Genomic DNA, 26,984 nt, shown 5'->3' with positions numbered 1-26,984 from the left:
CAGCGTGGTGATCCTCAGCACCCCTTTGGGGCTGTTGGCAGACAGACATGACTTACGGCATGAAACTACTCTGTAACACTGAGACATAGCCAAAATGGGAATAAGTGGCTGCGTGAACTAAACAGAGACATAACATACAGGAAGCATTCATTCTGAGAATTTGGCAGGCCTGGGGATTTATTCTAATTGTTCAGAGGGAAAAAGTCACAGGTTTTTAGTTGATAGGTTGGTCATCCGAGACCCCTCTGAAGTACATCCCATTTCCAGGGGGACAGCAGGGCCTATAAGCCAAAGAGATCACAGAGAGTAGGTACATTCTCTTGTTCACACAGAGGTAGTGAAAAGTCTCTTTTCCTAACAGACATGAAAAGCAATCACTCTGGGTTACACAGTAGAAATAATAAAAATAATAGTATTTGTATAATACTATACATTTATAAGCTATGTACAAACTATATACATTAATTAAATCCTCACAATACCCAGAAAGAAAAGGAGGACTTGTGGCACCTTAGAGAACAACAAATTTATTTGAGCATAAGCTTTCGTGAGCTACAGCTCACTTCATCAGATGCATGCAGTGGAAAATACAGTGGAGAGATTTTATATACAGAGAGAATTCCACCATGATTTCAACAATTTCCATCCCACCATCAACCTCAGCCTGGATCAGTCCACACAAGAGATCCACTTTCTAGACACTACAGTGCTAATAAGCGATGGTCACATAAACACCACCCTATACTGGAAACCTACTGACCGCTATACTTACGTACATGCCTCCAGCTTTCATCCAGACCACACCGCACAATCCATTGTCTACAGCAAAGGTCTACGATACAACCGCATTTGCTCCAACCCCTCAGACAGAGACAAACATCTACAAGATCTCTATCATGCATTCCTACAACTACAATACCCACCTGCTGAAGTGAAGAAACAGATTGACAGAGCCAGAAGAGTACCCAGAAGTTACCTACTACAGGACACGCCCAACGAAGAAAATAACAGAACGTCACTAGCCATCACCTTCAGCTCCCAACTAAAACCTCTCCAGCGAATCATCAAGGATCTACAACCTATCCTGAAGGACGACTCATCACTCTCACAGATCTTGGGAGAGAGGCCAGTCCTTGCTTACAGACAGCCTTGCAACCTGAAGCAAATGCTCACCAGCAACCACACACCACACAACAAAAACACGAACCCAGGAACCTATCCTTGCAACAAAGCCCGTTGCCAACTGTGTCCACATATCTATTCAGGGGACACCATCATAAGACCTCATCACATCAGCCACACAATCAGAGGCTCCGTCACCTGAACATCTACCAATGTGATATATGCCATCATGTGTCAGCAATGCCCCTCTGCCATGTACATTGGCCAAACCGGACAGTCTCTACGTAAAAGAATAAATGGACACAAATCAGACGTCAACAATTATAACATTCAAAAACCAGTCGGAGAATACTTCAAGCTCTCTGATCACTCGATTGTGATCTAAAAGTGGCAATTCTTCAACAAAAAACTTCAAAAACAGACTCCAACGAGAGACTGCTGAATTGGAATTAATTTGCAAACTGGACACCATTAAATTAGGCTTGAATAAAGACTGGGAGTAGATGTGTCATTACACAAAGTAAAACTATTTCTCCATGTTTATTCCCCCTCCCCCCCACTGTTTCTTACACATTCTTGTCAACTGCTGGAAATGGCCCACCTTGATTATCACTACAAAAGGTTTTTTTCTCTCCTGCTGGTAATAGCTCACCTTACCTGATCACTCTGGTTACAGTGTGTATGGAAACACCCATTGTTTCATGTTCTCTGTGTATATAAAATCTCCCCACTGTATTTTCCACTGCATGCATCTGATGAAGTGAGCTGTAGCTCACGAAAGCTTATGCTCAAATAAATTTGTAAGTCTCTAAGGTGCCACAAGTATTCCTTTTCTTTTTGCAGATACAGACTAATACGGCTGCTACTCAGAAACCTGTCACAATACCCAGAGTAAAGCTATATAGATACACAATATCATTCCCTTCTTTGAGGTTAAGAACAAAGTTTTTAAACTTAGGCAAGCAACTTCAAAGTTGGGTGCCTAGTACAACTAACTACATATTTAAGGACTTGATTAAGTGGCTTGATTTTTCAGAGATGCAGAGCACCCACAAGTCTCATTGGCTTTAGTGGAAGCTACAGATACTCAACCTGATTTTCAGGAATTCTATTTGCAGAAGTATGTGAATATGGGTTTATCTGCCTTTAACACCCAAGTTTGAAAGCTTTGACTCAAGTGACTTGTGCAAAATTACAAAGAGAACCACCGTAAAAACTGAGATTTGAATTTAGATGTACCAGGTTGTTTATCATCCCTAAGCACAAACCCACAGGGTGTGTGAAAGAGAGAGAGAATCTCATTCACAATTCAGGGAGAGGAGCTGGAGTCATTATACACATTATTTCTAGTGGTGAAATCTCTCTGATTTATAGAGTGGGATACATTTTTTTCTGCACTATATTGAGGTTAGTCTCCCTTTTGGTTACTCTGTGTGGGGGAAACTAGAATACAGTGAATGGAGAATCTCTGGATTTTACATTAATGGTACTCTCTGGGATGCTTTTTTTCAGAATGACTTTGTAGGGGAAGTCTCTAGATTATATGTGAGAGGGTCATGAGTTCACAGTGCATATTAGAGAACTTCTTTGGCATATTCAGTGTGGGAGAACCCCTCTAGGCTACACTGGGAAGGAGACTCTCTCTGGTTCACATGTGGCTGTATCTATACTAGAATTTTTAAAAAATCTTATTCTCTCACCAGCACTGGCAATTGTGACAAAGATGGGACCCTTAGTGTATACCCAGGTTTCAGAGTAGCAGCCGTGTTAGTCTGTATTCGCAAAAAGAAAAGGAGTACTTGTGGCACCTTAGAGACTAACAAATTTATTAGAGCATAAGCTTTCGTGAGCTACAGCTCACTTCACTAATGCATCCGATGAAGTGAGCTGTAGCTCACGAAAGCTTATGCTCAAATAAATTTGTTAGTCTCTAAGGTGCCACAAGTACTCCTTTTCTTTTAGTGTATACCATCTACTATATTTTTACTACTGTAGCGTCTACCTCGGTGCGTCCTCCTCCACACTATCCCCCCCCCAAAATTAAAACATAGTCACTACTGCAGCCCAAATCCTATGTGATTACATCATGTGATTACATCAGAAGGGGAAAAGTTTCCTGCCTTTATGGTTGGGAAAAGCTTGAGAATGTGAACGAAGCATAATGGATGCAGTAATATTTGCCCGAGTCTAAATTAAAACATTGCTTTCACGACCTAGAAGCTGCTGCCGTTCACCTCAAGGGGGCAGGAGACAGGTAACTGCAAGACTCGCTCTCTGCAATTCCCACCAGCACAGCTGCAGCGACGACACGGGAGCGTAGCCACTTGCTACAGACCGAGAGGTCTTCCCCTGGCAGCAAATCCACGCCCTTGGAGAGGTGCTGGCTGCAGCTGCCACGGGCTAGGTCGACCTAAGGACACGGCACAGGGCATGATACTTCTCACAGCCCTGGGCGAGGTATCTAGATCAGCCGAAGTCCAATGCACAGGCGAGGCCTGCGTGGGAGAAGAGAGCGGTGGGCCTGACTCACCCTGCCCAACCAGCTACAGCCTGACTCTCCGGGCGGGGCGGAGCGGGGAGTTCTCCTGCCATAGCAACTGCGCCGGGAGGCGGGGACGGAGCCGCAATGCAGTCACTAAGGGCCCAGCCGGCCCCGCTCTGCCTGGGCCCCGACCGACCCAAACCCCGCTCTGGAGCCAATGTAGGCGCCAAGCCCCGCCCCCAGCCGGTGCAGCGGGAGGGCGTCGCTTCTAGCCCCGACTGTGCATGTCCGAAGTGACGCATTGCAGGTACGAACCCGCCAATCAGCGCCCGCCGTCCCTTGTTCATCGCCACAGATACTTTTCTAAATGTTCCTCCGCCAGGAAAAGTAGCGCCATGCTCGCCCTTGCTCCCGCCGTTCCCCCAAGAGGAACCCTCCCGCTCTCCCGTGTCCGACGCTTTCCTCCGAGGGAGCCTGGGGACAGTGCGGCTACAGATTCGAGATGGGGGCAGGGTTTGTAGGCAGGAGAGCGAAGAGCCGGAACTAGTTCCTACTTCAGCGACGGGGGTGGGGGGCGGAGCGATCTGGGAGGGGAGTGAGGAGGTTTATGAGGCACGGCTGGGCAGCGGCTCGGGCTCAGTGGGACTGTGAGGCGAGCCGCAGAGTGGATAGTTAGCTACAGCGTTTTGAGCTCGTACACCCCCAGCGCCAGGCCGAGCCACCATGGTGAGTGCGTGGGGGTGGGCTGGACTGCGGGTCCCCTAGGGCTGGCTCCGGTCCGCGGGGGAGAAGCGGGCTCGCGGGGCTGTGGCGAGTGGGACGGGAGTGGAGGCGGCAGCGCTGGGGTCTGTGGGCGGGAGGCGACTCGCGCGCGCGGTCCGACCTTCCCGCCCGCAGCGAGTGGCGCCGGCGCCGATTCAAAATTCAAACTGTCCGGTCAGTTGGCTGTGAGCGCCATGATGGGAGGGCCGGGGGGGGGGGCATAACGGTGCCTCGCGGAAAGAGGCCCCTGTCGGGGGCGGGGAGCCGGCAGCGGCGCCACTAGCCGCATCTCGCGCCCCTGGAGCTTGTCCGGCCGGACTTGCGGGGAGCCGTCCCCGAGCCCTGGCAACGCACCGCGGAGCCCCGCGGCGCTGGGGTGGGGCTGCCTCTCCGCCCCATCTGTCCCCAGGCTGGCGCAGGGCTCCGGGGCGGGCTCGCCTGGCAGCCCCCCTCGCGCCGGGAGCTTTCTTGCTGCGGCGAAGGGGTTTCGTGGCGTTTCGGTGCCGGCTTCCACCCGAACGCTCCTCTCGGTGGCCGCGGGTTTACTCGACTCCCGAGCAGCCGAGTCCCGCCGGGGGTGTTCGCGTCGAGTGTTCCGGACCAGCTCAGCAGCGAGGGCGTAGCTATTGTGAGGCGTCCGGAGCGAAGCACTTCGCCCAGGAAGAAAAAGCAATACTATGAAGTGCCTATTAGCGCCCGTCTCATTAAAGGGAAATTTTAGATTGACAGTGCAAAGGAGTCCTTTTTATTTCAGTAGCTGTTTTCAGAGAGTATCAGTTTGATTTTTTTTTTTTTTAAGGTTACCCCCTAAAATAGGTTTCAGAGGAGCAGCCGTGTTAGTCTGTATTCGCAAAAAAAGAAAAGGAGGACTTGTGGCACCTTAGAGACTAACAAATGTATTAGAGCATAAGCTTTCGTGAGCTACAGCTCACTTCAGGGTGCTGGCTAAAATGTAACTGTAGTATCCCCTTTTGGTGGGGAAAGAGGCTAGTTTAACGAGACTCCAGATTATGCACTGCTCTAGATGAGCTGGAAAATACTGTATATCAGATATAGGTTTTCAATATAGCAACGAAAGAATTTCATGCTTACGTTGTCTTGCTAGTGTCTGTTTTTCCTACCAAACTGAAACTGGATTACTTGCAAGAGCCAAGCAAGTGCTTAATATAGAGATGGGTGTGACCAGGGGACATGGTGGCATCTTCAGTATGGCTGTGGTCAGTACCAACTGACCAAACTTGGTTAAACTGGAGAATGATTATTAATCAAATTGAATGTACTAGACTGTGCATAATGCTTTGCCCACAACTCAAGTTGTGACAACATATATGTGATTACATACCAATCTAGCTATCTTGTTGTTGGGGTTTTTTTTGTGCTTCTTAAGCAGCATAACTGTGTCAGCAATGGCAGGTTTCAGAGTAGCAGCCGTGTGAGTCTGTATTTGCAAAAAGAAAAGGAGGACTTGTGTCGCCTTAGAGACTAACAAATTTATTAGCGCATAAGCTTTCGTGAGCTACAGCTCACTTCAGCAATGGTTGTAGTTAACAGGTGTTTCACCTAAATTCTAGGTTCTGGAATACAGTTGCATCTGTTTCTGTGGCTTGCTTAACTTTTTTCTGATTTGGCTCCTCCACTGTCTGCTGTGGAACTAGCTTAGAACTCTTGAAGTCCGCACAGGATGGCTAGCCCTCTCGTGTAGCTATTGATAGAAATAGTCAAAAGGTTTGACTCAACTAGTACACAGTTCTACCTCTAGGGGGTGCATACACTGTTCAGGAGTTGCACTGTAGGTCTTTGCTTTAAGCTCTCTAGTTGCTGTTTTAATCACCTGACCGCAGATAGGTTGCTGAACTGCAGCTTTAATATTGAGTGCCTAACAGGAAAGGTTTAATCTGATACCGCAAACTAGCTTGTAAATTTGGAACAAAACTTTAAGGAAACGTATTTCAGAGTGCATTGAAATATATTAAAAAAGTTGGAGGTTTTTGATTTGCAAACAGAAAAAATCATCCCCTTGTCACACAGATCAACTTAAGCAATTCTCTTCTAAAAATATCATCTTTTAAAGAATATAAGTCAGGTGGAGAAGGCTTTCAGGTAGAATTTGATTTACTATCCTTGACCATGCTGGTCAGATTATACCTTCAGAACAAACTGATGGGTAAACAGGTGTTCCTGAAGCAAGGTGTGAATAACCTAAAATCTGTATATACTGGTCTCAATGCATAGTATGAGAACTGGGAAGTTTTCTAAGGCAACTGTGGCAGTGTGCTATTTCTGTAGCTTCTACTCCAGCTTCAGAACTGAAGGCATAACTTCTGCTATATGCCTCTCAGCTGTATTGGCTGGTGAGGATACATAGCAGCAGACTTGCTGACTACACCTTCAGTTGCTGTATTGCAGCAGTCCCTGCAGAGCTGGGCTCTTCCACAGATGGTGTTTGTTCAGTTCTGTTCCACCCCCAGTGCAATTCTATTGCTTTTTGTTTTACTTTCTGTGACTATACATCTGAGGCTTCAATACAGTCTCCCTCTTATTCCAAAACTTATGTCCACTTCAAGTACTGCCACAAGCAGAATAAATTCTGGCTAGTGATTTATTTGATGATTTGCATGGGTCACTTTCAGAGGTAGGAAGTACTTGGGAATTTTAAATTAGGGGAGGGGGGAACAAGCAACAAATGAGCTGGATATGTGAACAATATATAGGATTTAGAAACTCCCAGGTACTGACTTGCTCTTTACTAGTGAGTGATATGTTCACTACTTAAATTTTGTGGTGTGTTTAATGGGTATAAATCCTCTAACAGAACTGTAGTACATCTGCTCCAGTCTGATTGAGCTATAAAAGTAACTGGGAAGGTATTGCTTGTTTTGTAGTATGAGCTTTGAATGACACTCTAAAGGCAGACAACTATCATTTTGCAAGGATGTTTTCTATAAATTTGACTAGCACTACAGTAATGCAGCAGAGTTTGAAAATATGCCATGTAAGAATTGGATGACTGTCTGACTCTGTCCAAATTTTGTCTAATACACTTTTTCTTTTAAAAAAAACTGGACCTGATGTTAAGCCTGTATAGCTTTTTGCATCTGTAGCTAGAGAAGCTTACAAAATAGTGGACATGTCTGTTACTCTGCCAAACTGAGGTGGTGTGACTTAATTCAGTGCTGTGGGATGGGTCACAGGTGACTTAATGGATCTAATGAACAGCTATTTTTGATATTTTTCTGTGGTCATTACTGCATTGTCCATTTACTTGGTAGGCCACTTCTCTTAAATCAGGAAAATTGGGCTATGATACACAAGTTCTGGGCAAATTCATGAATAATAATGGCATATTCAAATTTGGTATAATCCCTGTTTCCACAAATGTCACTCTTCAAAATAAAAATTTGAATACATGAAACTGTTCCCCATTTTTCTTTCTGTAAATTACCTATTTAATTCACTCATTCCTTTTCCAGCAATAGATGGAGTGGATGATTCCCTGGATAAAGATCTTGGTTCTCATAAGTGAAATGAGTTTAGAGTTTAATGTTGCCATTATTCTCAATGTCATGCAGTAGTCCTCCCATTTCTTAGTTTTAAGACTAGCCTTGAAAGACTAGCTTGATTAACATCACTAAATGGGTGGTCCCAATAAAAATTGGGAGAAGAGAATCAGTGCTGAAATCTCAAATTTTTACACAAGCCTGCTAAGTTGCCTGTAAGTTGTGTGGCCGCACAGCAGCCTTCTTTGCATTGTTAAATTGGGCCTATTTTGTGACAGCTTCAGTATAATTTAGAGAACCATATTCCTTAATTGTTATAAAGCTTTAAATATTACTTTGGCTCAGTATTTACTAACTGTTCCTTTAAACATTTTACAAAATTACTAATGTTAATTTTAGTGTCAGAGAAGGTATGTACATCTCTAAAGAACCCGCCTTGTGACCTGCTGGGGGAGGAGCTCCCCTCCCCTGGTCCCAACCGAGCCTAACTCAACTTACTGCGTCTGGGGTGCCCAAACCTGGTTGGGGTGGCCAGGCCTGGACTTGGCTGCAGCCTGGACCCACCGGGGGAGGGGCGCTTATCCTGTGGCCCCAGCCCTGGAGAGGCATCCTCCCCTTGCAGCCCAGTTGCTGCTGCGGGAGTCCTCTCTCCTTACCATAGCCTCAGAGCACCCTCCTGCACCTCAAACCGCTCATCCCCAGCCGCACCCTAGAGCCCACACCCCTACCTGGAGCCCTCACATCCAAGCCCTGAGCCCCCTCCCAAACTCTGAACCCCTCAGCCCTACCCCCACCACATGAATTTTGTTACCTGTACCAGTATGAAGGTGATGGTGCACATAACCATTCCCTCTAATTTTTCCCACCCATGTGTGGGATGAACACTGCAAGCCTGCCACAGCAGTAAGTGTTTAGAGTAGCTGCAGACTGTTAGGTTAATCTTCTGTCAATGGCATTTTAAGGAATATTTCTAGAAATTTACCCATTAAAGTTGAAACAGCATGACCTCAGCTGAATGCTGATGATAATGTCTGAAGCTTATTTAAAGGTAACCTAGATTTGAAAATTAAACTCTTACTAAACTCCTCATACCATTGCTTTCTGTCAAAAGGGGAACTTACTTGAAATTGGCTTGTTGCTGGCAAACTGTAGGGCCCCAACACTAAAACTAATTGAAGGCTTATAGGTGTGCAACTTTAAACTAATAGTGGCGCAGAGTTGTACCGGCTGTAATGCAGGATAGATTCAGGTGCCTAAGACAAAAGTCAAAAGGTATTAAAATACAAAATTTAAGACTGTTTTAATCAAACTTGTCAGATAAAAATCTTGTAACCATTTGAATACAAATATCACTAACTTTCAGTACAACTGGTTATTTGATCACCAGCCTTTCATACAGGAAGCTTTCAACAGACACATCAAGATCATTTGTTTTAGGAAACGCTTTATTTTAGTGATCGCTTTTCTAGTCTCTTCAAAATAGACATTAGTCTGCATCTGAACCTAGTATGGAACTTGGAAGAGAACAATGGACAGACCTTGCATATTACATTTATAGACTAAATTCCTAGGTCTTCGCTATTGATACTGATGTACCTCTAAACACTGTCTAGAGGGGACTCAATGGCTCAGGAGTCTAGTAATTGGATGTATGCTCCTACCTAGGTTAACTGCTCTATATTCAACCCTGTTCAGTATTTGGTCCTTACTAGCTGGCATTTTAACAACCTAGGAAATAAAATGGTGACTAGCCCTGCTGTAGTCAAGATGTGTATTGTAATTTAACAGACTATTTTTTTGAATTAGCTCTGTAGCTTTAGGACTAAGCTGGAACATTGAAATGCACTGAGGCTCAGGTACCTAAGAATGAACAGATTCACAAGTGAATGTTTTTGCAAATAAATATTCTTGCTGGAATATAACATTATTTTTTCTATTATAGGCTGATCAACTGACAGAAGAGCAGATTGCGGGTGAGTTTTGAGATGCTATACTAACAAACAAAAAAAAACCCTACACTTGAAGTTTCACTGAATTGATTTGATCTTAGTTCATGTGGCAAGTCATAATTAATGAGTAAGTTAAAAGTCTAAACAGGTGCTGGAACTAGGGGTGCTGCCATGCCCCCTGGCTTGAAGTGGTTTCCATTATATACAGGGTTTACAGTTTAGTTCAGTGGCTCTCAGCACCCTCACTAGACAAATTGTTCAAACATCCCTATCTCTAAATATAGAAAATACAAACAAATTGCCATCTTTAGTTTGCAAGTGAAACTTAGACTTGGCTTTCCCTTCAGATAACATTGGATACAAATCAGTTTATCTAATTTTGAGATTCTGAATAATACTCTCCTTTAAAACAGTTCAAACCCCATAATATTTATTTTAATTATGGGGAAGCCTGTTCTTTCAGTCCTACTTTGCTTTGTTAAATTGGGCCTATTTTGTGATAGCCTCAATATAATGATTTAGAGCACCATATTCCTTAACTGTTATAAAGCTTTAAATATTTGGCTCAGTATGTACTAACTATTCCTTTTTAACATTAATGACTTTGTAAAATGATTACTTTAGTGTCAATTTTCAGAGTAGCAGCCGTGTTAGTGAAGGTATATACATCTCTAAAAGTTAAGCACTAATTATTCATCTTGGAAGGTGCCTATTTCATGTAACCAAGCTTTGTCAGTGCTTATTGTAACATCAAATATAAGATCTCATGAACTCTGAGAATTCTGCTTATTACTAATTGCTTAGCAGGTCTTATTTGCTGCCTTTTTGCTCTTTTGAAAATTCAGGATAGCATAATTAAAATTTTAACTTTTTTTGCATAATATTTTAGGTAGGGAAGCTATACTATATGCAAAAAACAGGAGTTGTGTGGAGACTTCTTGCTTAATGCTGTTACTCTTGAAGTGAGTGTGGGTCGAAGAATTTCAAAAGTACAGTCCAGGGATTAAATTCCCCCACATCCTGAGATAAACACTGATGACTAGCTTGTGGGTGAAGTGGCAGGTGGCTTTCATGATTATTGCTGCTTTTGCAGAAGATGAACTAACTCGGACTTTACTTAGTCTTCATCTATTACTATATTGGGTTATCTAGCTATACAGAATGCAGATCTTGTTGAAATGGTTGAGTTTGAATGGGGCATACTGTTTCAGTAAATACTGATACATCTTGAAGTACTTTCCTGCTCTTAAGTATATTTACATGGCATTAGAATTGGATGTAAAGATGCTTGTGTTCAAAATAAACACTGAAGTCTAGTCTCTTGAGTCCTAAGTGTACACAAATCACTGCTACCCATGTTTAAGATTGCTCCTACACATTAATTTCATATTCAGAAAAATTAAATTTTAGATGCATATAACCCCTTTCCTAGCACAGTTTATATTCTCAAACCTTTGGGTATCCTCTCAGCATTTGTTTTGAGCACAGTTCCAAAACTGAAGAGCAGTGGGACTGTATTGTGTATTTATGCTGAAGTCTGAAAACTCTTGCTAATTTTCGGAAGTTAAACTGACTTATGGACTCCAGAAATCAAAGTTTAAGATTTTATCTAATACTTGTAAAATAGGTACCATGGCAGTAAGATCAATCTAATAGCTGCTTACATCTTTCAACTTTCTAAGGATTTTATTGCTAAACATCTGTTGTCAAACACAACTTATATCTATTTTACTGGTTGCTTGAATTAAGGCTTCAGTTGTCCTCTCTTGCAGGCTGTAGCAGTCTTTGTACTGGTGACCTCTGCGAGGACACACAGGTCAATATCTGACACTGTTTCAGGGCTAATGCAAATGTTGACAGCCCTGTGTTGATTTGATTGGACAGCAATGACTGCCTGGTGGCTTTGAAGTCTAAAAGTGAAAAAAGAGGACTGCTTGAGATCTACGTATTGGAGTAGAGAGTTTGAAAAAAAAAAAAATAGGTCAATTATGGCCTTAACATGTTCATGTCCAAGGTTCTGTTATGCCAGTCATGTCAAATTACGGGTTTGATTCTGTAATGCATATAAAACATGTATATAATCCGTTCAGTTTACATCACTGTCTGCCAGGTTTGATTATGCATGCATGTCAGTGACAAGCTTCTATTGGTGCACTAAGAGAAAAAAAAATGGATCTAAGGTGTTTAGGATCTTTCCATCATTTGATCTGTCTAGTTTCATCTTGAAAATTCACATTTGTCTGAGTACACTTTTAGTGGTTTTTTGTTTGACAGCTCTTTTGCAGTCAGTAATATAGGGGAAATAATGGTGTTACTGGTATTTCTGTGACACTACAGCATTTACAAATGTACTTGATGCAAGAAAAGACACTTGTGGGCATGAAATCCTCAAACAATTGTGGAGGAGCCAGTGCAGATTCTCTAGCCAAATGGAGAAATTTATGTGCACGTTAGTGTGACTGTCTAAGCACATTGTTAGATCTTGAGAGAGTAAACTTTGATAGAGATCTTCTTAAGGAAGAGAATGCACAGCCTGGGAATAAAAATGGATTGAAATTGTGGTTCTGACACTTCAATTTTGTTTCCCAAAACTTTAAATCTGGGATGCACTCTGAATGTGTGGCATACAACTAGTAACTGCATTGTGTAGTAAACGTACTTCAGTGCATCTGAGATGGCAGTGGGGGCGTAAGTTCTTCAAACCTTCACTTCTCAGACAAGCGAAGGAAGTGGCAGCTTATTCAACAAATGTCTTCATCTGTGTCAGACTAGGACAACTGGTATTGTACCAGGTGGCTTGAGACTCAAAAATACTAGTGTTGAGACTTGGATTTCACGTTGGAAGTTTGTGCTGAGACAGTCCAGTTGATCCCTCTTGATTCAACAATAACTTGATAGTGATGCCCACATTTAATCCTGAAGTCCCTGTGATAGGTAGATGGAAGAAGGCCTTTGAAGAGTTGTCATGTCTACACTACAGTTTTTAGTGACATGGCCGTGTCGCTACAGTGGTGCCACTAAAAGTCGTGCAGTGTAGCCACTATTTGTCGGCTCTCCTGGCGACAAAAAAAAAGTCTACCCCCGACAGGTGCCATTTACATTTGTCGGCAGGAGAGCACTCCTTCTAAAAATGTGCTGTTCACGCTGGTACTTGTCACAGCAAAGCTTTCACCTTTTGGGGGAGGGGAAGGTCAACACCTCTGAAAGACAAGTTTTGTCATTCAATTGCCTGTGTAGACATAGTCTTAGTGGCAGAGGTTAGGTCTCACAATGATGTAGAGAAAGCTTGAAACCTTTTCATGGCAGTTTAGAAAAGTTACTGGCTTTATTAAAGCACTTGACGTCACAATAGGTATAACTGTTCTGAGTTTTGACAGCTTGGTGGAGCCATGTGGTCTTAATTTATGCTGAAGTTACTGCAAGTAACTTGGTACTACAAGTTGCCTTTCTGCTTCATGAATATGTGGATTGGACTATTAGCCGGAAGAGATCAACAAGAATAGTGGCAGAAACTCTGGGAACAAACTTAACTAACTTCTGGAAATAGTTGGTCTACCTATCTAGCTTACCACATCTGAGTGGGAGATGTCTATCTTGGCTGACCCAATCTGGGAAGGAGATACTGGGGGACCAGATCGACAAAGGGACTTGGGAGTTGCAACACCTAGAAAATCAAAGAAACAACACTGAGGTCCACAAAGCCTGAGTTTCAGATGCCTAGGCTTCCCCTCCTACAATGAATGGGGAGAGGTGCCTTCGAACAGGAGTTAAAAGCCAGCAAAGTAGGTGGAGAGATGCCTAAGCCATCCAATGGTAGATAATGAGTGGGACTTATTCTAAACCCTATCCTTCTCTTGGAGATAGGCATCTAAATTTGGGCTGCAATTTGCAGAAGGCACTGCTTTGCTAAGCAAGATGAAAGGGAAGTAGGTGTCTTAACTCACCACCTCCACCAGAGGAGGTGGTAGCAGTGCCCACCTTCTCTTTTAGGTCAGTAGTTAGAACATTGACCTGATATGTGGGAGACCAGATTCAATTACCCCCTCAGGCAGAAAGCTTGGAGATGGTGGTGCCCTTTCCTATGCATAAATTTTGAATGGTACCTGCTCCAGTGGGCAGCCTCTGAGCATGCCTGCTTGATTAGGCCCCACATGCAACTTAGGCAACTGAATCTCTGGGGCTTGCACAGGAGCCAGTCCTCTGGGCACCTAGAGGGAGGCAGCAGTGCACATGCACAGTCAAACATGGATCCCCTAGGGAACTCTGACCCCAAGAACTTAGTCAGTTTAGACACCTACAGTTTGGATGGGAAGCTTATGGAGCCTAAAACTAGGAATCGGGCACCTGAATATCTTGTGGATCAGTGTGTGGGTCCATTAGTGGAGGAGACCGCTACAGTGTACTAGGACAGGGTACTAGTATGTCTGAGATGATTAGGAGCTCAGGAAGCTGTCCTAACAATAAACTAACTTGCTAGTTTCCCTTCAATTATTTTTGGACAGTCAAACATTCAATTGACAGTTGACTAGTCAAATATTGGTCAAACCAGGGTGGATTTGATTTTAAATCACTAGTCAGGAAGAGTCAATTAAATCATGGTTTTCTACATAAGTGCATTTTTGTTGGTTCTTATAACCTTAATACATATTCTTCACAACTCCAAGATGTAGGTTTCATTTTTAGAAGGTACACACTATACATTTTTAAACAGTGATTTATTTTGAAAACTTTTCAGATTAGTTTTATAGCTATATCAGAAAATGAATGATTGTTTGGTTTTCATTTTCCAAAGGTAATTGAAGCAGATAGTTCACCTCCCAGTGACTTCATAAATATCTCCAATTCAACAGGTTAATCATTAATATTTGGAGGATTTTCTTGCCATGCTGTATTAGGAGGAGAACATCATGAGACAGACATTTAAATTGTTTTCTTTAACTAAAACATTAAGTATTCTGGGTTTTTTCTTCAACAGCAAACATAATTAACAAAACAAGCATGTCCCTGGCTTCTCACATTTATCTCAAGACTTATTCTTGTCCAGATCTATTCCGCCCCCAACAATCTTCTGTTCATTGAACTTTCTGAAACTTTGCACTTTTAGAGAGAAGTAAGGGATTGACTGTGTACACAAATTTGCAGAGGCACAATAGAGTTGAGGTCTGTTGTTTCTCACCTCTATTTATTTAATTATTTGTTTAAAAACATTTTTGCTGTTAACAAGCATGTTACCTCTGGGGAGACATCCACAGTTCTCGAACTGCAAAACTAAGCATCTCTGATGGTATCTTCTAGACCGGGGTGGGCAAACTTTGGCCTGAGGGCTACATCTGAGTGGGGAAATTGCTTGCAGGGCCATGAATTTAGGGCAGGTGGTTGGGGTGCACTCCAGGAAGTGGCTGGCCCCTGGGGGGGCACAGAGGGCTCTGTGTGCTGCACTTGTCTGTGGGTACCTCTCTTCTCCCCCCCCAGGCCACAGGGCCGTGGTGCTGGCCACTTCCCAGAGCGGGGCCCATGGTGCTACAGGGGTGGCAATCCCATAGTCCCAATCCAAAGCCCTGAGGGGCCAGAGTCAACCTGTGGGCTGTATTTTGCCCACCTCTGTTCTAGACTGAGCACTGAGTCCCATTGGGTAGCTAGAAAGATTAACCTAAATAATGTATACAGAAGCCTGTGGAACCCCATAAGATTGGATCCCTAATCTATGAACTATTGGAACTCATTTTACAAACATTTAAACATTATATGAATATATTGTCTCATTCTATAGAATTAGAATCCCTATTCCATGATATATGTTTGAGCTATAATGTTTCTTAATTAAAACTATCTTTAGATAGGTTTTTTCCTTAAAAAGCATTTTATCAAAAGTCCAATTTTTTAAAAAAAATTTATCCACCAGGGGTCAAACATCGTCAAATGATCAAAGTTTAAATCACTAACTATCTTAGAATAGTAACAGAGCAAGACTTTATGGTCTGCAGTAGGGTTAGCCATAGTCTTGTACTTATGTAAATTATTTGTAATTAGGCTTAACTGAGTTCCTTTAACATAAAAAATGAAAGATCATGAAGTGAAGTTCTTAAATGAGAGAATTATGTTCTTTAGCAGTGTTAGGTTAGTATTTAAATATGAATGTTCAAGACTGAAGTTAAAAAAAAAATTAAATGAAAATAAAACTCATAACATTTTTAAATGCTTGTATGCTAGGTAGGAAGTTGGGCAGCTCTTCAAGCATCCTGATGGCTGTGCATCTTTTTTCTTTGTGTTGGGGAGGAGGCTTAAGGTTGGTCTGCACTAGAAAATTAGATTGACTCAGCTATATTGCTCAGTGGTCTGAAATCCTCACCTTTAAGTGACATTGATAAGTCCCTGTGTAGACAGCACTAGTGCAACAAAAAATTCTTCCATCGACCTACCTACAGCCTCAGGTGCGCTACCTACCTCAATGGGAGAACCCTTCCTGCTGACATAGGTCATGTCTACGCTAGTGGCCTCCAAACTTTTGAGGGTCATATCCCCTTTTTCCCCACTTTGGGGCCAGGATCAGGAGCAGGCTGGGGTAGGGCATGGGGTAAGATGGCTAGGGGCCAGAGTTGTGGCTGAGGGTGACAGAGCTGTGGGCAGGCTACGGTGGGGACAGGCAGCTGGGCTGCTGGCCAAGTGCAGAGCTGTACCAAAGCTGGGACAGGGTCGGAGCAGAGCTATGGGTGGGGCAGGGCTGGGTGATGCTCCCTGGCCTGGCTTGGTCTGCCGCACTCCCCCAAATGTTCTTCAACAGTTGCCTAGAGGGGCACATCTCACAGTTGGGGGACCTCTGGTGTACACTGAAGCACTATAGCGTTTTAAATGTAGATAGGTCCTTTGTGATTGTAAACCCTTTCCACTCCCTTCTGAGTTAACATCTGTATGTTTGTCTAGTTATCTTAAATTGCAAGATCTTCAGGGCAGAGACTGTCATAACTTGTTAATGTGCTTTGTAAATGGCCATGTGTATTTGTATGCCAGGACCACATGCAATGTTTGGTTCAAATCTATTAGAACAATCAAGATACTTAAATTTCAGTTAGCTTATCATTTTCCAATAGATGTCATTACCATGTAATGAAAGGAGTGATCAGGACACTTAGATTGCATCATGGTGCCATCCAAAGCATAGGCCACTACCTACATCTAATAAATTTGTTAGTCTCTAAGGTGCCACAAGTACTCCTTTTCTTTTTACCTACATCAGGGCATTCTTGCTGGAATATTTGACTGGTCAATTGACCAGCTTGCCAAGCCTACCCTTTGTTTGGGGGTGGACTGTTGAGAAAGTGGTAGCAAAAATCATGATTATGTAGAAATAATAGGTTTGGTATTTTTATTTGCCTTCTGCTTTTTGATCCTTTAGGATGCACTGGGGTCACATTTTGAAACTTTCTCCACAGCTACAAGGGCTAGATGTGAGGTCCCCATGTGCCTCCAGAAGTCCAGGTAGCTGTATTGGCCAAGAATGTGTTTTCATGTATGAGACTTGGCCAGGAGACTGTCTTCTCTCTGTGATGCAGCTCTTGTCACAGTTAGCCATGGCTTTGTCATCTCTCCAAATTGACCTATTGCAATGTGCTTTACTTGAGGCTATTTCTAAAGACCATTTGGAAATTTCAGCTGGTACAGAATGTAGTTGCCCACTACACTCACTATTGCTCTACAGAGATTACACTGGCTTCAAACATTTTCGTACTTATTATCCCCACCATTGATCCACAGGACCCTGAACATGTGTTAAAGCCTATTTCCTAGACTTTATCACTGCTGTAATGGAGGTGGGAGTTGTTGTGGCACAACTGGGCTGTTGAGGTTTTTATAATGGGGGGGCTCAAAGAAAAAGTTGAGAAAACCCTGTTATCGTGCACTTCTGATCATTTTCTGTTAACATATGACTGCTCACTTCAGTAAAAGTGTAAGTTTACTTCACACTTTAACAAAAGTGCCTTGGGACAGTGGTTTTCAACCTTTCCAGACTACTGTCCCTTTCAGGAGTCTGATTTGTCTTGCGTACCCCAAGTTTCACCTCACTTAAATGACTTGCTTACAAAATCGGACGTAAAAATGTGTAGTCATACTATTACTTTAAAAATGGTTGCTTTCTCATTTTTATCCTATTATAAAATTAATTGGAATATAAATATTGTACTTCCATTTCAGGGTATACCATATAGAGCAGTATATAAACAAATAATTGTATGAAATTTTAGTTTTGTATTGACTTTGCTAGTGCTTTTTATGTAGTCTGTTGTAAAACTAGAAAAATAACTAGATGAGTTGATGAACCCTCTGGAAGATCTTTGTGTACATGTACCCCAGTTGAGAACTACTGCCTTGGGATATTCAGCTTGCAACGTATGAATCTTGGGGCTTGTCTACACTGGCAATTTATAGCGCTGCAACTTTCTCGGTCGGGTGTGAAAAAACACCCTCCTGAGCACAGCAAGCTTCAGTGCTGTAAAGCGCCATTGTAGACAGTGCAGCAGCGGTGGAAGCCACACTGGTAGCTGTACCCCTTGTGGAGGTGGTTTGGTTTTTTTTAAGAGCCCTGGGAGAGCGCTCTCCCTCCCTCTCAAAGTGCTCTGCTGCAACCAGACAAGCCACATTAAAGCACTGCTGCAGCTTATAGTCTAATAATAGACTAGCCCAAAGTCACCTAAGTAGTTGACAACACAACTTACTGTGACTACTGCAGATTGGTGTGTGTAAGTGAGAACTGTCTCTTGGAATACTTGCTGTTGAGAAATTTAGGAAAAATCCACACCCCTGAATGATGCTGTTAAACTGTCCTAACACCTGGTGTATGGACAGCACTTGCTTGGTTGGGAGAACTTTCCTGTTGACCTAGCTACCGCCTCTTGGGGAGGTGGCCTACCTTGTGTTTAGCTGGCAGAATTTTCATAATTAAGGCTCAAACTAGCTTCATGCAAAGAAAATGTGAATTAGTAGTCAAACTTCACTTTTCAGTTTAAATCGGGTGCCTGTTGCCAAAGGCAGATGGTTTTTGGACTCCAACAGCTTCATTACTGGCTTGTACAGCCAGTGTTTTTCTTATATTAATCTTCCTTGGGGAATGAACTTGGTATTTGGGAGTACTTTCAGGTAGCAGAGAGGCGCTTGTCTCTAAACTAATCCTTTATCAAACTTTTTAGGGCTCTGAAGGCTTACTTTGAGCAGTGCTAGAACTGGAGAAAATTAATACCTCTTGGAAATGCTCACAATTGCACTTAACCACCTGAATGGATTGATTGATATTTCTAGTGAAGAGTAAAGTGCAACTGAGCACTCAAATTGAGCTGTAACTATTCTACAATTATACAAGAGCCAAATCCTTAATTTTTTTCACTTAAGGATGAAAGGTTGCTCTTCAAAGGCTACTTTTTGTCTAGGATATTGTAGCTGAAATAGCTGTAACTGCCTACTTCAGTAATGTAAATGAAACATCACTAGCACTTTTGTACAGTAGTATATAAAAAGGCCACTAATGAAGTCTCAATCTTTTGTTCCTGTCTATTCTATTTTCAAATTGTTCCTGTGGTTTAGTGACTTGTGGTGCTGATGGTCACAAGTCTTAAACATGGCCTTGCTTGGTTGTTTGGCAAGCAGTTCAAATAATGTGAGTCGACCAGCTATTTGAGCAAAGTCAAATGCTGACATATTTAACAATGTCCTGATTTAGGTGGCCATCTTCTTTTTTTGATTGCATCAGGATGCATTTTCATTTTTATAATTCATTGGTTGGCATTTGAGTTAAAACTCAACTGACTCGTTTTTGAATTAGGCATAAATACCTGAGGCTCCTCTGGCTTCTCATCATAAGAGATGGCTTGAACCTACCACTTTTGAGTATCTTATGCAACAGGACTTATTCACTTCAAGCATGCTTCCTTTAGATCAGCAGAAGTAGAGAATTTAAAGTAGAGCCATCCAGAAATTGGCTAAGATGGAGTATAGAATACACTAATACTAGGGCTAATCAAACAAATTTGGAAAACTTACTCATTTCCATAGAAATTGTTTAATTTTGACTGCTACTAGTTCTAATAAGAAAAGGAGTACTTGTGGCACCTTAGACTAACAAATTTGTTCTAATACTAAACTTTAATCTATGGCTAACCCTTTCATATTAGAAAAATAGGCCCATTTCTTAAACACAGCTCCTTCAGTTAAGGAGAATGCTCACTAGGTACTGACAGATGGGCTTCCACTTATGTAACTCAATCTTTTCATTCATTTAGGGTTTCCAGTTCTAGTTGAAATTCACTCCAGCAAATATTTAAGAGCTTTTCTCACTTTAATTGAATTGTTCTGTAGGTAAGCCTGGTAGACCCGAAGACTTTGCTGGGAGATTTCTACTCCTGGGGGAAATCTGCACATATGCAGAATTTGTCCCCTGCAGATTTCTTTGCTTCCCCGCAGAAAAATGACTTTCTGATGGGGAAGCCACAAGAGCAGGGTCATGACCCTCCCCAGCAGTATGTTTTGGGTGCCCAGGGCAGCCAGCAGAGAGGTAAATGACTGTGGGGCAGAGGGCAGGACTGGGAAAGACCCAGCTGGTGGTTTCTACACTTTTCCGGGTTCAGCTGCTAGTCCTGGCTGGGCTGAGGACAATGGGACTTCCTCTTCCCCTGCACAGTGTCTGGGCCTGGGTCAGACCCATCCCCAGACTTCTCCCTTAGGAAACTCTGTAGCCCCTGCCCTTCCCTGCACACATCACTCTTCAGCTGTAGAGAGATCACTGTATGGGAAGCTGGTCCCCATCCACCGAATGCTTGTGCATCCAGACCCCCTCATACCCAGACCCTCCCGAAGAGCTTCACTCTGCTGGACCCAGAATCTCCCTCCTTCTCCCCCCCCACGAGCCCCATTCCCTCTGTACCTGGACCACACAAACGAGCCACCTGCATGTGGATCCCTACCCCACTGAGCCCCAACAATCTTCACCTGGACCCCCTGCAGCATCCCATAAACATTGCACCCAGAACCCCCCAACAAGCCCCTGTGCAGCCAGATTGCCCTGCACCTGGATTTCCTCCATTGAGCTGCCTGCACCCAGATTGCTCCACACAGAACCCTATCAACCCACTCCTGGATCCCTCCACACTTGGACCCTGCCAGACTGAGCCTGCCTGCACCTTGCATGGAGGGGCAGGGCCCTGGGATGTTTCTGGGGCAGGCCTGGTCCTTGGGCTGTCAGTGTTTGGGTGCAGCCTCACCACTGAGTCTGTGTCCCTATGCTCCCCTATGCCATGCTGGAGCCGCCACATTTATTTTAAAAAAAATTTGCAGGATTTAATTTTTTGGCACAGAATGCCCTCAAGTAATTTTTCTCAAAGCAAGGGCTCTAGATTCAGTATTCTAGAAAACTAAATTCAGTGCCTGAAATAACTAAACCTGTCTAATCTAAAACAGGAAACCATAAGTGTGTGGTGGTGATCACAGGTGATGCATCTTGACTTTTTTGATTAGTCATTTCAAATTAAGTTGGTTTTAATAATGTCTTGTCTTGTCAAACAGAATTCAAAGAAGCCTTTTCGCTATTTGACAAGGATGGTGATGGTACTATAACAACAAAGGAACTGGGGACAGTGATGAGGTCACTTGGTCAAAACCCAACAGAAGCTGAGTTACAGGATATGATCAATGAAGTAGATGCTGATGGTAAGCTTTCTAAGAAGCAATTTGTTGAAAGTAAACTTCTGAAATATGTTACTAACAATTAATTCTCTTGCAGGCAATGGCACAATTGACTTTCCAGAATTTCTGACAATGATGGCAAGAAAAATGAAAGATACAGACAGTGAAGAAGAAATTAGAGAAGCATTCCGTGTGTTTGATAAGGTACTAAAAGTATCGTATAAGGTTTGCAAGTTAGTTGAGGGATTGAATAAAGATTCCAAATAACTCTTGCCACTAAATACCAAATGACTAGTCTAGAAATTCTATATACCAAAGTAAGATCATACGTAGTCGCTACCAATTGCCACTATTGTTGGACTTTGGATGATCCTCTCATGTAACAAATAGATGGCCTGGACATATTTTAGGTGCTAGTCAATGGGAAATTACTCCTATTTGGGGTGATTGTGAAATCTTAATAAACTTGATTGGGGGGCATGTTACAACACTTAATGTACATGGGGAGATTCCTTTCAGGAGTTTCACGCAGTACACAAATTTCAGGAGATGCTTTAGTAAGGCACTTGGGTGCCTGTCTAAATGGTCCACATACTTGTTCAAAGCTGGAAATTGTATCCTAGCTTCCATAAATTTACAGGCTCTCAGCAGTACAAAACATTTTGGCTGAAACTCATGGATTTATTTTTAGATATATTCAAATGCACTAAAAACTACTTAAATTCAAACAATGGCTTGTTCCTCATACTTACGAATGTACAATATCAAAGTAGGGTTGAGAACAGCAACAACTTACTGCTTGTACATAATTGTTTATAGAGGAAATATCAAACCAGACCACTTAAATTTTCTTGAATGTTATAGCTGATATGATATGCATATTAAGTCAGTTGTACAGTTAATTTATTAACTCCTCTTTTACTTAATTACTGAGGTACTACTGAAAACAAATCTGACATGGTCACTTCCCCTCTGGAAGTGGTGGTGTGATGGAAAGAGCAATTACCAACTCTTCCATTCTAGAGAAGCTCCTAAATCTTGTCTAGAAGTACTGTATGTAGAGTAATTTCAGAGTTTATTTGGTTTACATTGAAATTCTCTTTAAACAGTTTTAAACTTGTTTCTTTAGGATGGAAATGGTTATATTAGTGCTGCAGAACTTCGCCATGTGATGACAAATCTTGGAGAGAAGCTAACAGATGAAGAAGTTGATGAGATGATTAGGGAAGCAGACATTGATGGTGATGGTCAAGTAAACTATGAAGGTAAATTTCACTAGAAACAATGCATTCTTGTTTTCTGATCTGAGGAGCTACTTGGTGGATAAGGATGACCTGAAGTGTTCAGCAGAAGTCAAGCTTCGTTCAGCTACACCAGATTACAAGAATTTATATTTATTTTATGGAGAAGGGTACTTAACTGTATATATTTGGTACAATTTAAATCACTCCAGCTCCTCAAATAGTTGCGTAAGTGATTCTTTGGCTCCCAATTACAGATACCAGTTTATTGCTGCTTTTGCTTCTAGAGATGAAGGATGGCAGTGGAACCATTATAAAGACCTGTTAAATTCAGGTGGCTAATGCAGTGTCTCAAAATCCTTCCCAAAACTAGCTCAACCAGAATCAGTAGCTCCCTCAGTATAACGTTTCACCGAATGAGGCAAGTTTAACTGCTGATTGTACACGTATTGTATTTAGCTCTGCCCCAATTTAAAGCTATTCATCTGAAAACCATACTAGAAAATCTAGTCCATTGAAGTCTGTCGAGAGTTAAATCTTAATTCTTACACCTGCAAAGTTAGTTAAATGTCTTCAGTTTGAGGAGAAAATCCCTTAAACCCTGTACTCTAAAGAACTCTAGACTTAACAAATATATATAAAGCATTTTGTGTGAAATAGTACAGCAGTGACCTACTTATACCAGGTTTGTGTTCCTTGCTCACTGGTATCCCAAGACTCTTTATGTGTTAAATCTATGAAAATTTTAAATGTGAGTGCTTGATCATGTGTTCATAGTGCCAAAGGGTTACTATTGTTTGGGATGAAGCTGGATAGTGTTAGGATTTCATTTTATCCTTTGGAATTATACATATTGTAAGGACCCTAGTTGATCTCGTGTCCACAGATAATTTCTAGCTCAACTCTAGGGCAACCAAGGGAGTCTTTATGGATACCTAAAAAAGAATCAAATCCTTCAGTTGTAACAGTCCTTAATACTTCTAGTCAGCTAAGATTACACACCTTTCTGTATATCAAGCTTTGGCTTTGGAGTGAGAAGCCATTTAAGTTGTTATAGATGTGCTGTTAATGGGACCAAAATTGCTACTCCACTTTATATTGCAGTAAAAGAGGGTAAGCAAACAACCATTTAGACTTCTAGCAATTAGTGTACAGAGTTACAGAAACCAGCAACTATCAATCCTATATATATAGTCGTTTCCATTTTGACAAAGTCTAGCACTAGTCCCTGTACTCTCTATATCTGAGACTGTTTGTTTTTCACAGAAAAGGTTCCACTTTTCCTGAAGCAAAAAGGCAAATTTTTAGAGGGCAGCTAACATTAAGTACACTCTAATGGCCAGGACCAAATCATGTTTCACTATATACGTAAAATCTAGACCCTTAGAGCTCTATTTTAGTAATTGGGTTTCTTTCCTTTTCTTCCCCCTTATGAATAAGTCCCCTCCCTTGAAGCTAAAGCAGAGAAATTAGACCAGAGTATGAAGAAAGTACATGCAATTAAGAACTGATATCTTGTTCCACTGCTCCTGCTATTCTTCCCTCCCCTAACAAAAGAGGAGTGTGCTGCTCATTTGGGAGAGCAGGTCCCCTTTCTTCCAGCAGTCTTTGTGGCTCCTTCTCCCTGTGCTTCTTGTTGGCTAGTCAATACCCAAGAGCATGCCAGTTAATGTCTTCAGATGCCCTCAAACTCCACCCCATCAGCATGCTCATCCCTAGGTCAGTGAGACCAAGAGTCATAGATTCTGAGGTCAGGAGGGACTATTGTGGTGGTGTATTCTGACCTGTGTAACATGTCATAGAAATTCCCCAGAATAATTCCTAGAGCATATTTTTAGGAAAAGCATTCATTCTGGATTTAAAAATTCAGTGATGGAGTCTCCAAGACCCTTGGTGAATTTGTTCCAATGATTAATTATCCTCGCTGTCAAAAAATTTACACTTATTTCTGGTATGAAATTCTCTAGCTTCAACTTTCAGCCATTGGATAATGTTATCTTTCTCTGCTGTATGATGAACAAAATAGTTAATGGGTTCTTGATGTAGATATTTAGACTGTTATCAAGTTGCCCCTAAACTGTCAACTGCTTCATTGGTCCCTATTGCAGCCTCTTCTGTGCAAACACAATAAACAAAAACTAGTTATTTCAATTTTGTATTTCATGGCAATTAACAATCCATCTCCTATGAAAGTGACTGGTAATGCAGCCTTTGCCCAATAATCAAAGCTGGTCAGGTAAAATAGTAAAATGAAGGGCAATAGTATTGTACAGAGTGGAAGTCTCTTCAAAGCAGACAAATATCTGCAGCTGCTAAGCATTTGCTAAAGATCTGTCAAAGAAACCTTCTGAAGACTTAATTATGGCCTTCTAGAGGTCTGCTAGAAATATCATTTCCTAACTGTGGTATGAGGTGTAAGATAAGGCCCCAAAACACTGTGGGACTCAATACCACAAATGTCCCTATGTTTAGTGGGACAAGCCAACCCCCAGTAAGTTTAGAACTAAAACTCCAGCAAATGATATGCTGATAAGCAGGTCACAGGGTTCTCTTGGAATAGAGTGCTGGAGAAGATAGCATAACTTCAAACACCTTCCTGCAAGAGACATCTCAGACATTCATTAGCACAGTAGCTCTGTAAATACAGTAATCCTTACCATTTGTGTAGAGCAGTGGTTCCCAAACTTCAACAACCCGCGAACCCCTTTCACTAAAATGTCAAGTCTCATAAACCCCCTCCTAAAAAAATATTTCCAGGGATTTTCTCCCTTACCTCAGCATAAATTATAAAAGCTGTGATCTTGGAAATTTGTTTCTGACATGCTTATTACACAGTATATTACAGTATTTTTATTACATTATGAAAATGGCAACACTCTTCCAAGATCTCACTTCTGTAACTTGTATCACTTTTGATTGAGCCTGTTAGGAGCCTTGTCTTGTATCAGAGGTGCCAGTAGAAAAAGGGGTGTGGGGGCAAAGACACAGTGCACCCCAGGATCAGGAGAGGCACTGCCAGAAAAGTGGTGGGGCCTGTGGGGGCCACCAGAAAAAAGGGGAGGGACCCGTGGGTATCCCCCCGGTACTGGTGCCTCTGGCTCCTATCTTTCATCAAGGAGCATCAGATCTATGTAAAACAGCATCAAGGTATTTAAGAAGGCAACTCAGAGTTCCTCCTACACAAGCATTCAGGTCTTGATCAGTTCAGGCAAACAATGCACATTACAATAAAGCTTAAACTTATTCTTCATAATTTATAAACACTAGCAGCCTATTAATTTTAAAACCAGCAGAAAATATCCACTTCCCTTTCTATTTCATACAAGTCCTTGAAGTTTAAATCTTATCAGTGTGATAGATATGCTTGCTTTGATCTGCTTAGCTCTTGGAAGGCTCCAGGCTGCCGGCCCTATACTGCCCGGGGTCCTGATGGACAGCTCAGTCTGCCATTAGGGAATTTTTTCCCCAAGAATCCCCTGCAACATTTCATGAACCCCCAGGGGTTCACAAACCCTGTTTTGGGAACCACTAGTGTAGAGGTAGGTTTCTTTCTGTTCTGAGAGCCTGTAGTCTAATTGCATAAGAATTTAATTTGTAAGATACTAATACAACTTTCTTTTCCTTTGCAGAGTTTGTACAAATGATGACAGCAAAGTGAAGAGATTGTACAGAATGTGTTAAATTTCTTGTACAAAATTGTTTATTTGCCTTCTGTTTGTAACTTATCTGTAAAAGGTTTTTCCCTTACTGTCAAAAGAATATGCATGTATAGTAATTAGAATTCCATTCCTCCATGTTTTACTCCCTTTATCTTACTGTCATTGTTCTGATAATTTTTTGGAAAATTGATCAAAGTAACAAATGTTGCATGTGGCTTACTCTGGATATTTAAGCCCTTCTGCACATCTTAAGTTAGTTGGAGTTGATCAAATGAGGGAACATCTGGGTTATGCCTGCTAAAGTAGCTTTCTTTAGGAAACTTAGCATGTTGAAATGTGGAGCCTTAACTCTGCGTGGACTATTGATAGTTAACAATATGAAACTTAAAGTTGCACTATTGCAAAACGGGTGTATTATCCAGGTACTCATACACTATTTTTTTGTACTACTGGTCCTGTACCGGAAAAAAACATTTTCTCCTATTACTATGCTTTTTAAACTTTGTTTAGCCACTTATTTTCAAAAGAATCTGCTTATGGCACAATTTGCCTCAAATCCATTCCAAGTTGTATATTTGTTTTCCAATAAAAAAAATTTCAACTTA

General features: G+C 41.9%; 1 protein-coding gene and 1 long non-coding RNA gene across 2 annotated transcripts; one reads left to right on the top strand and one right to left on the bottom strand.

Annotated features, from left to right (window-relative positions):
• Positions 1-153: 153 nt before the first annotated feature.
• LOC122459542 lies at positions 154-4,238 on the bottom strand. Its single transcript, XR_006280305.1, has 2 exons — positions 3,357-4,238; positions 154-281 (listed from the first exon to the last, which is right to left on the bottom strand). It is a non-coding gene; the product is annotated as an uncharacterized LOC122459542 (long non-coding RNA).
• Positions 4,184-26,984, top strand: CALM2 (calmodulin 2). The gene is made up of 6 exons (XM_038395310.2): positions 4,184-4,330; positions 9,806-9,836; positions 21,360-21,503; positions 21,577-21,683; positions 22,609-22,744; positions 26,350-26,984. Exons 1-6 carry the CDS (start codon positions 4,328-4,330, stop codon positions 26,376-26,378), a joined length of 450 nt encoding a protein of 149 aa, XP_038251238.1. The 5' UTR covers positions 4,184-4,327; the 3' UTR covers positions 26,379-26,984.

The sequence above is a fragment of the Dermochelys coriacea genome, chromosome 3 (assembly GCF_009764565.3).
Source record: "Dermochelys coriacea isolate rDerCor1 chromosome 3, rDerCor1.pri.v4, whole genome shotgun sequence".
NCBI classification, from domain to species: Eukaryota; Metazoa; Chordata; order Testudines; family Dermochelyidae; genus Dermochelys; species Dermochelys coriacea.
This window is presented reverse-complemented; position numbering and strand designations above follow the sequence as displayed.

Excerpts from the sequence above, each read along its gene's own strand:
- CALM2 (XM_038395310.2), top strand. Across the intron at positions 9,837-21,359 it reads GACAGAAGAGCAGATTGCGG|AATTCAAAGAAGCCTTTTCG; the intron begins GTGAGTTTTGAG and ends CTTGTCAAACAG. Across the intron at positions 21,504-21,576 it reads CAATGAAGTAGATGCTGATG|GCAATGGCACAATTGACTTT; the intron begins GTAAGCTTTCTA and ends ATTCTCTTGCAG.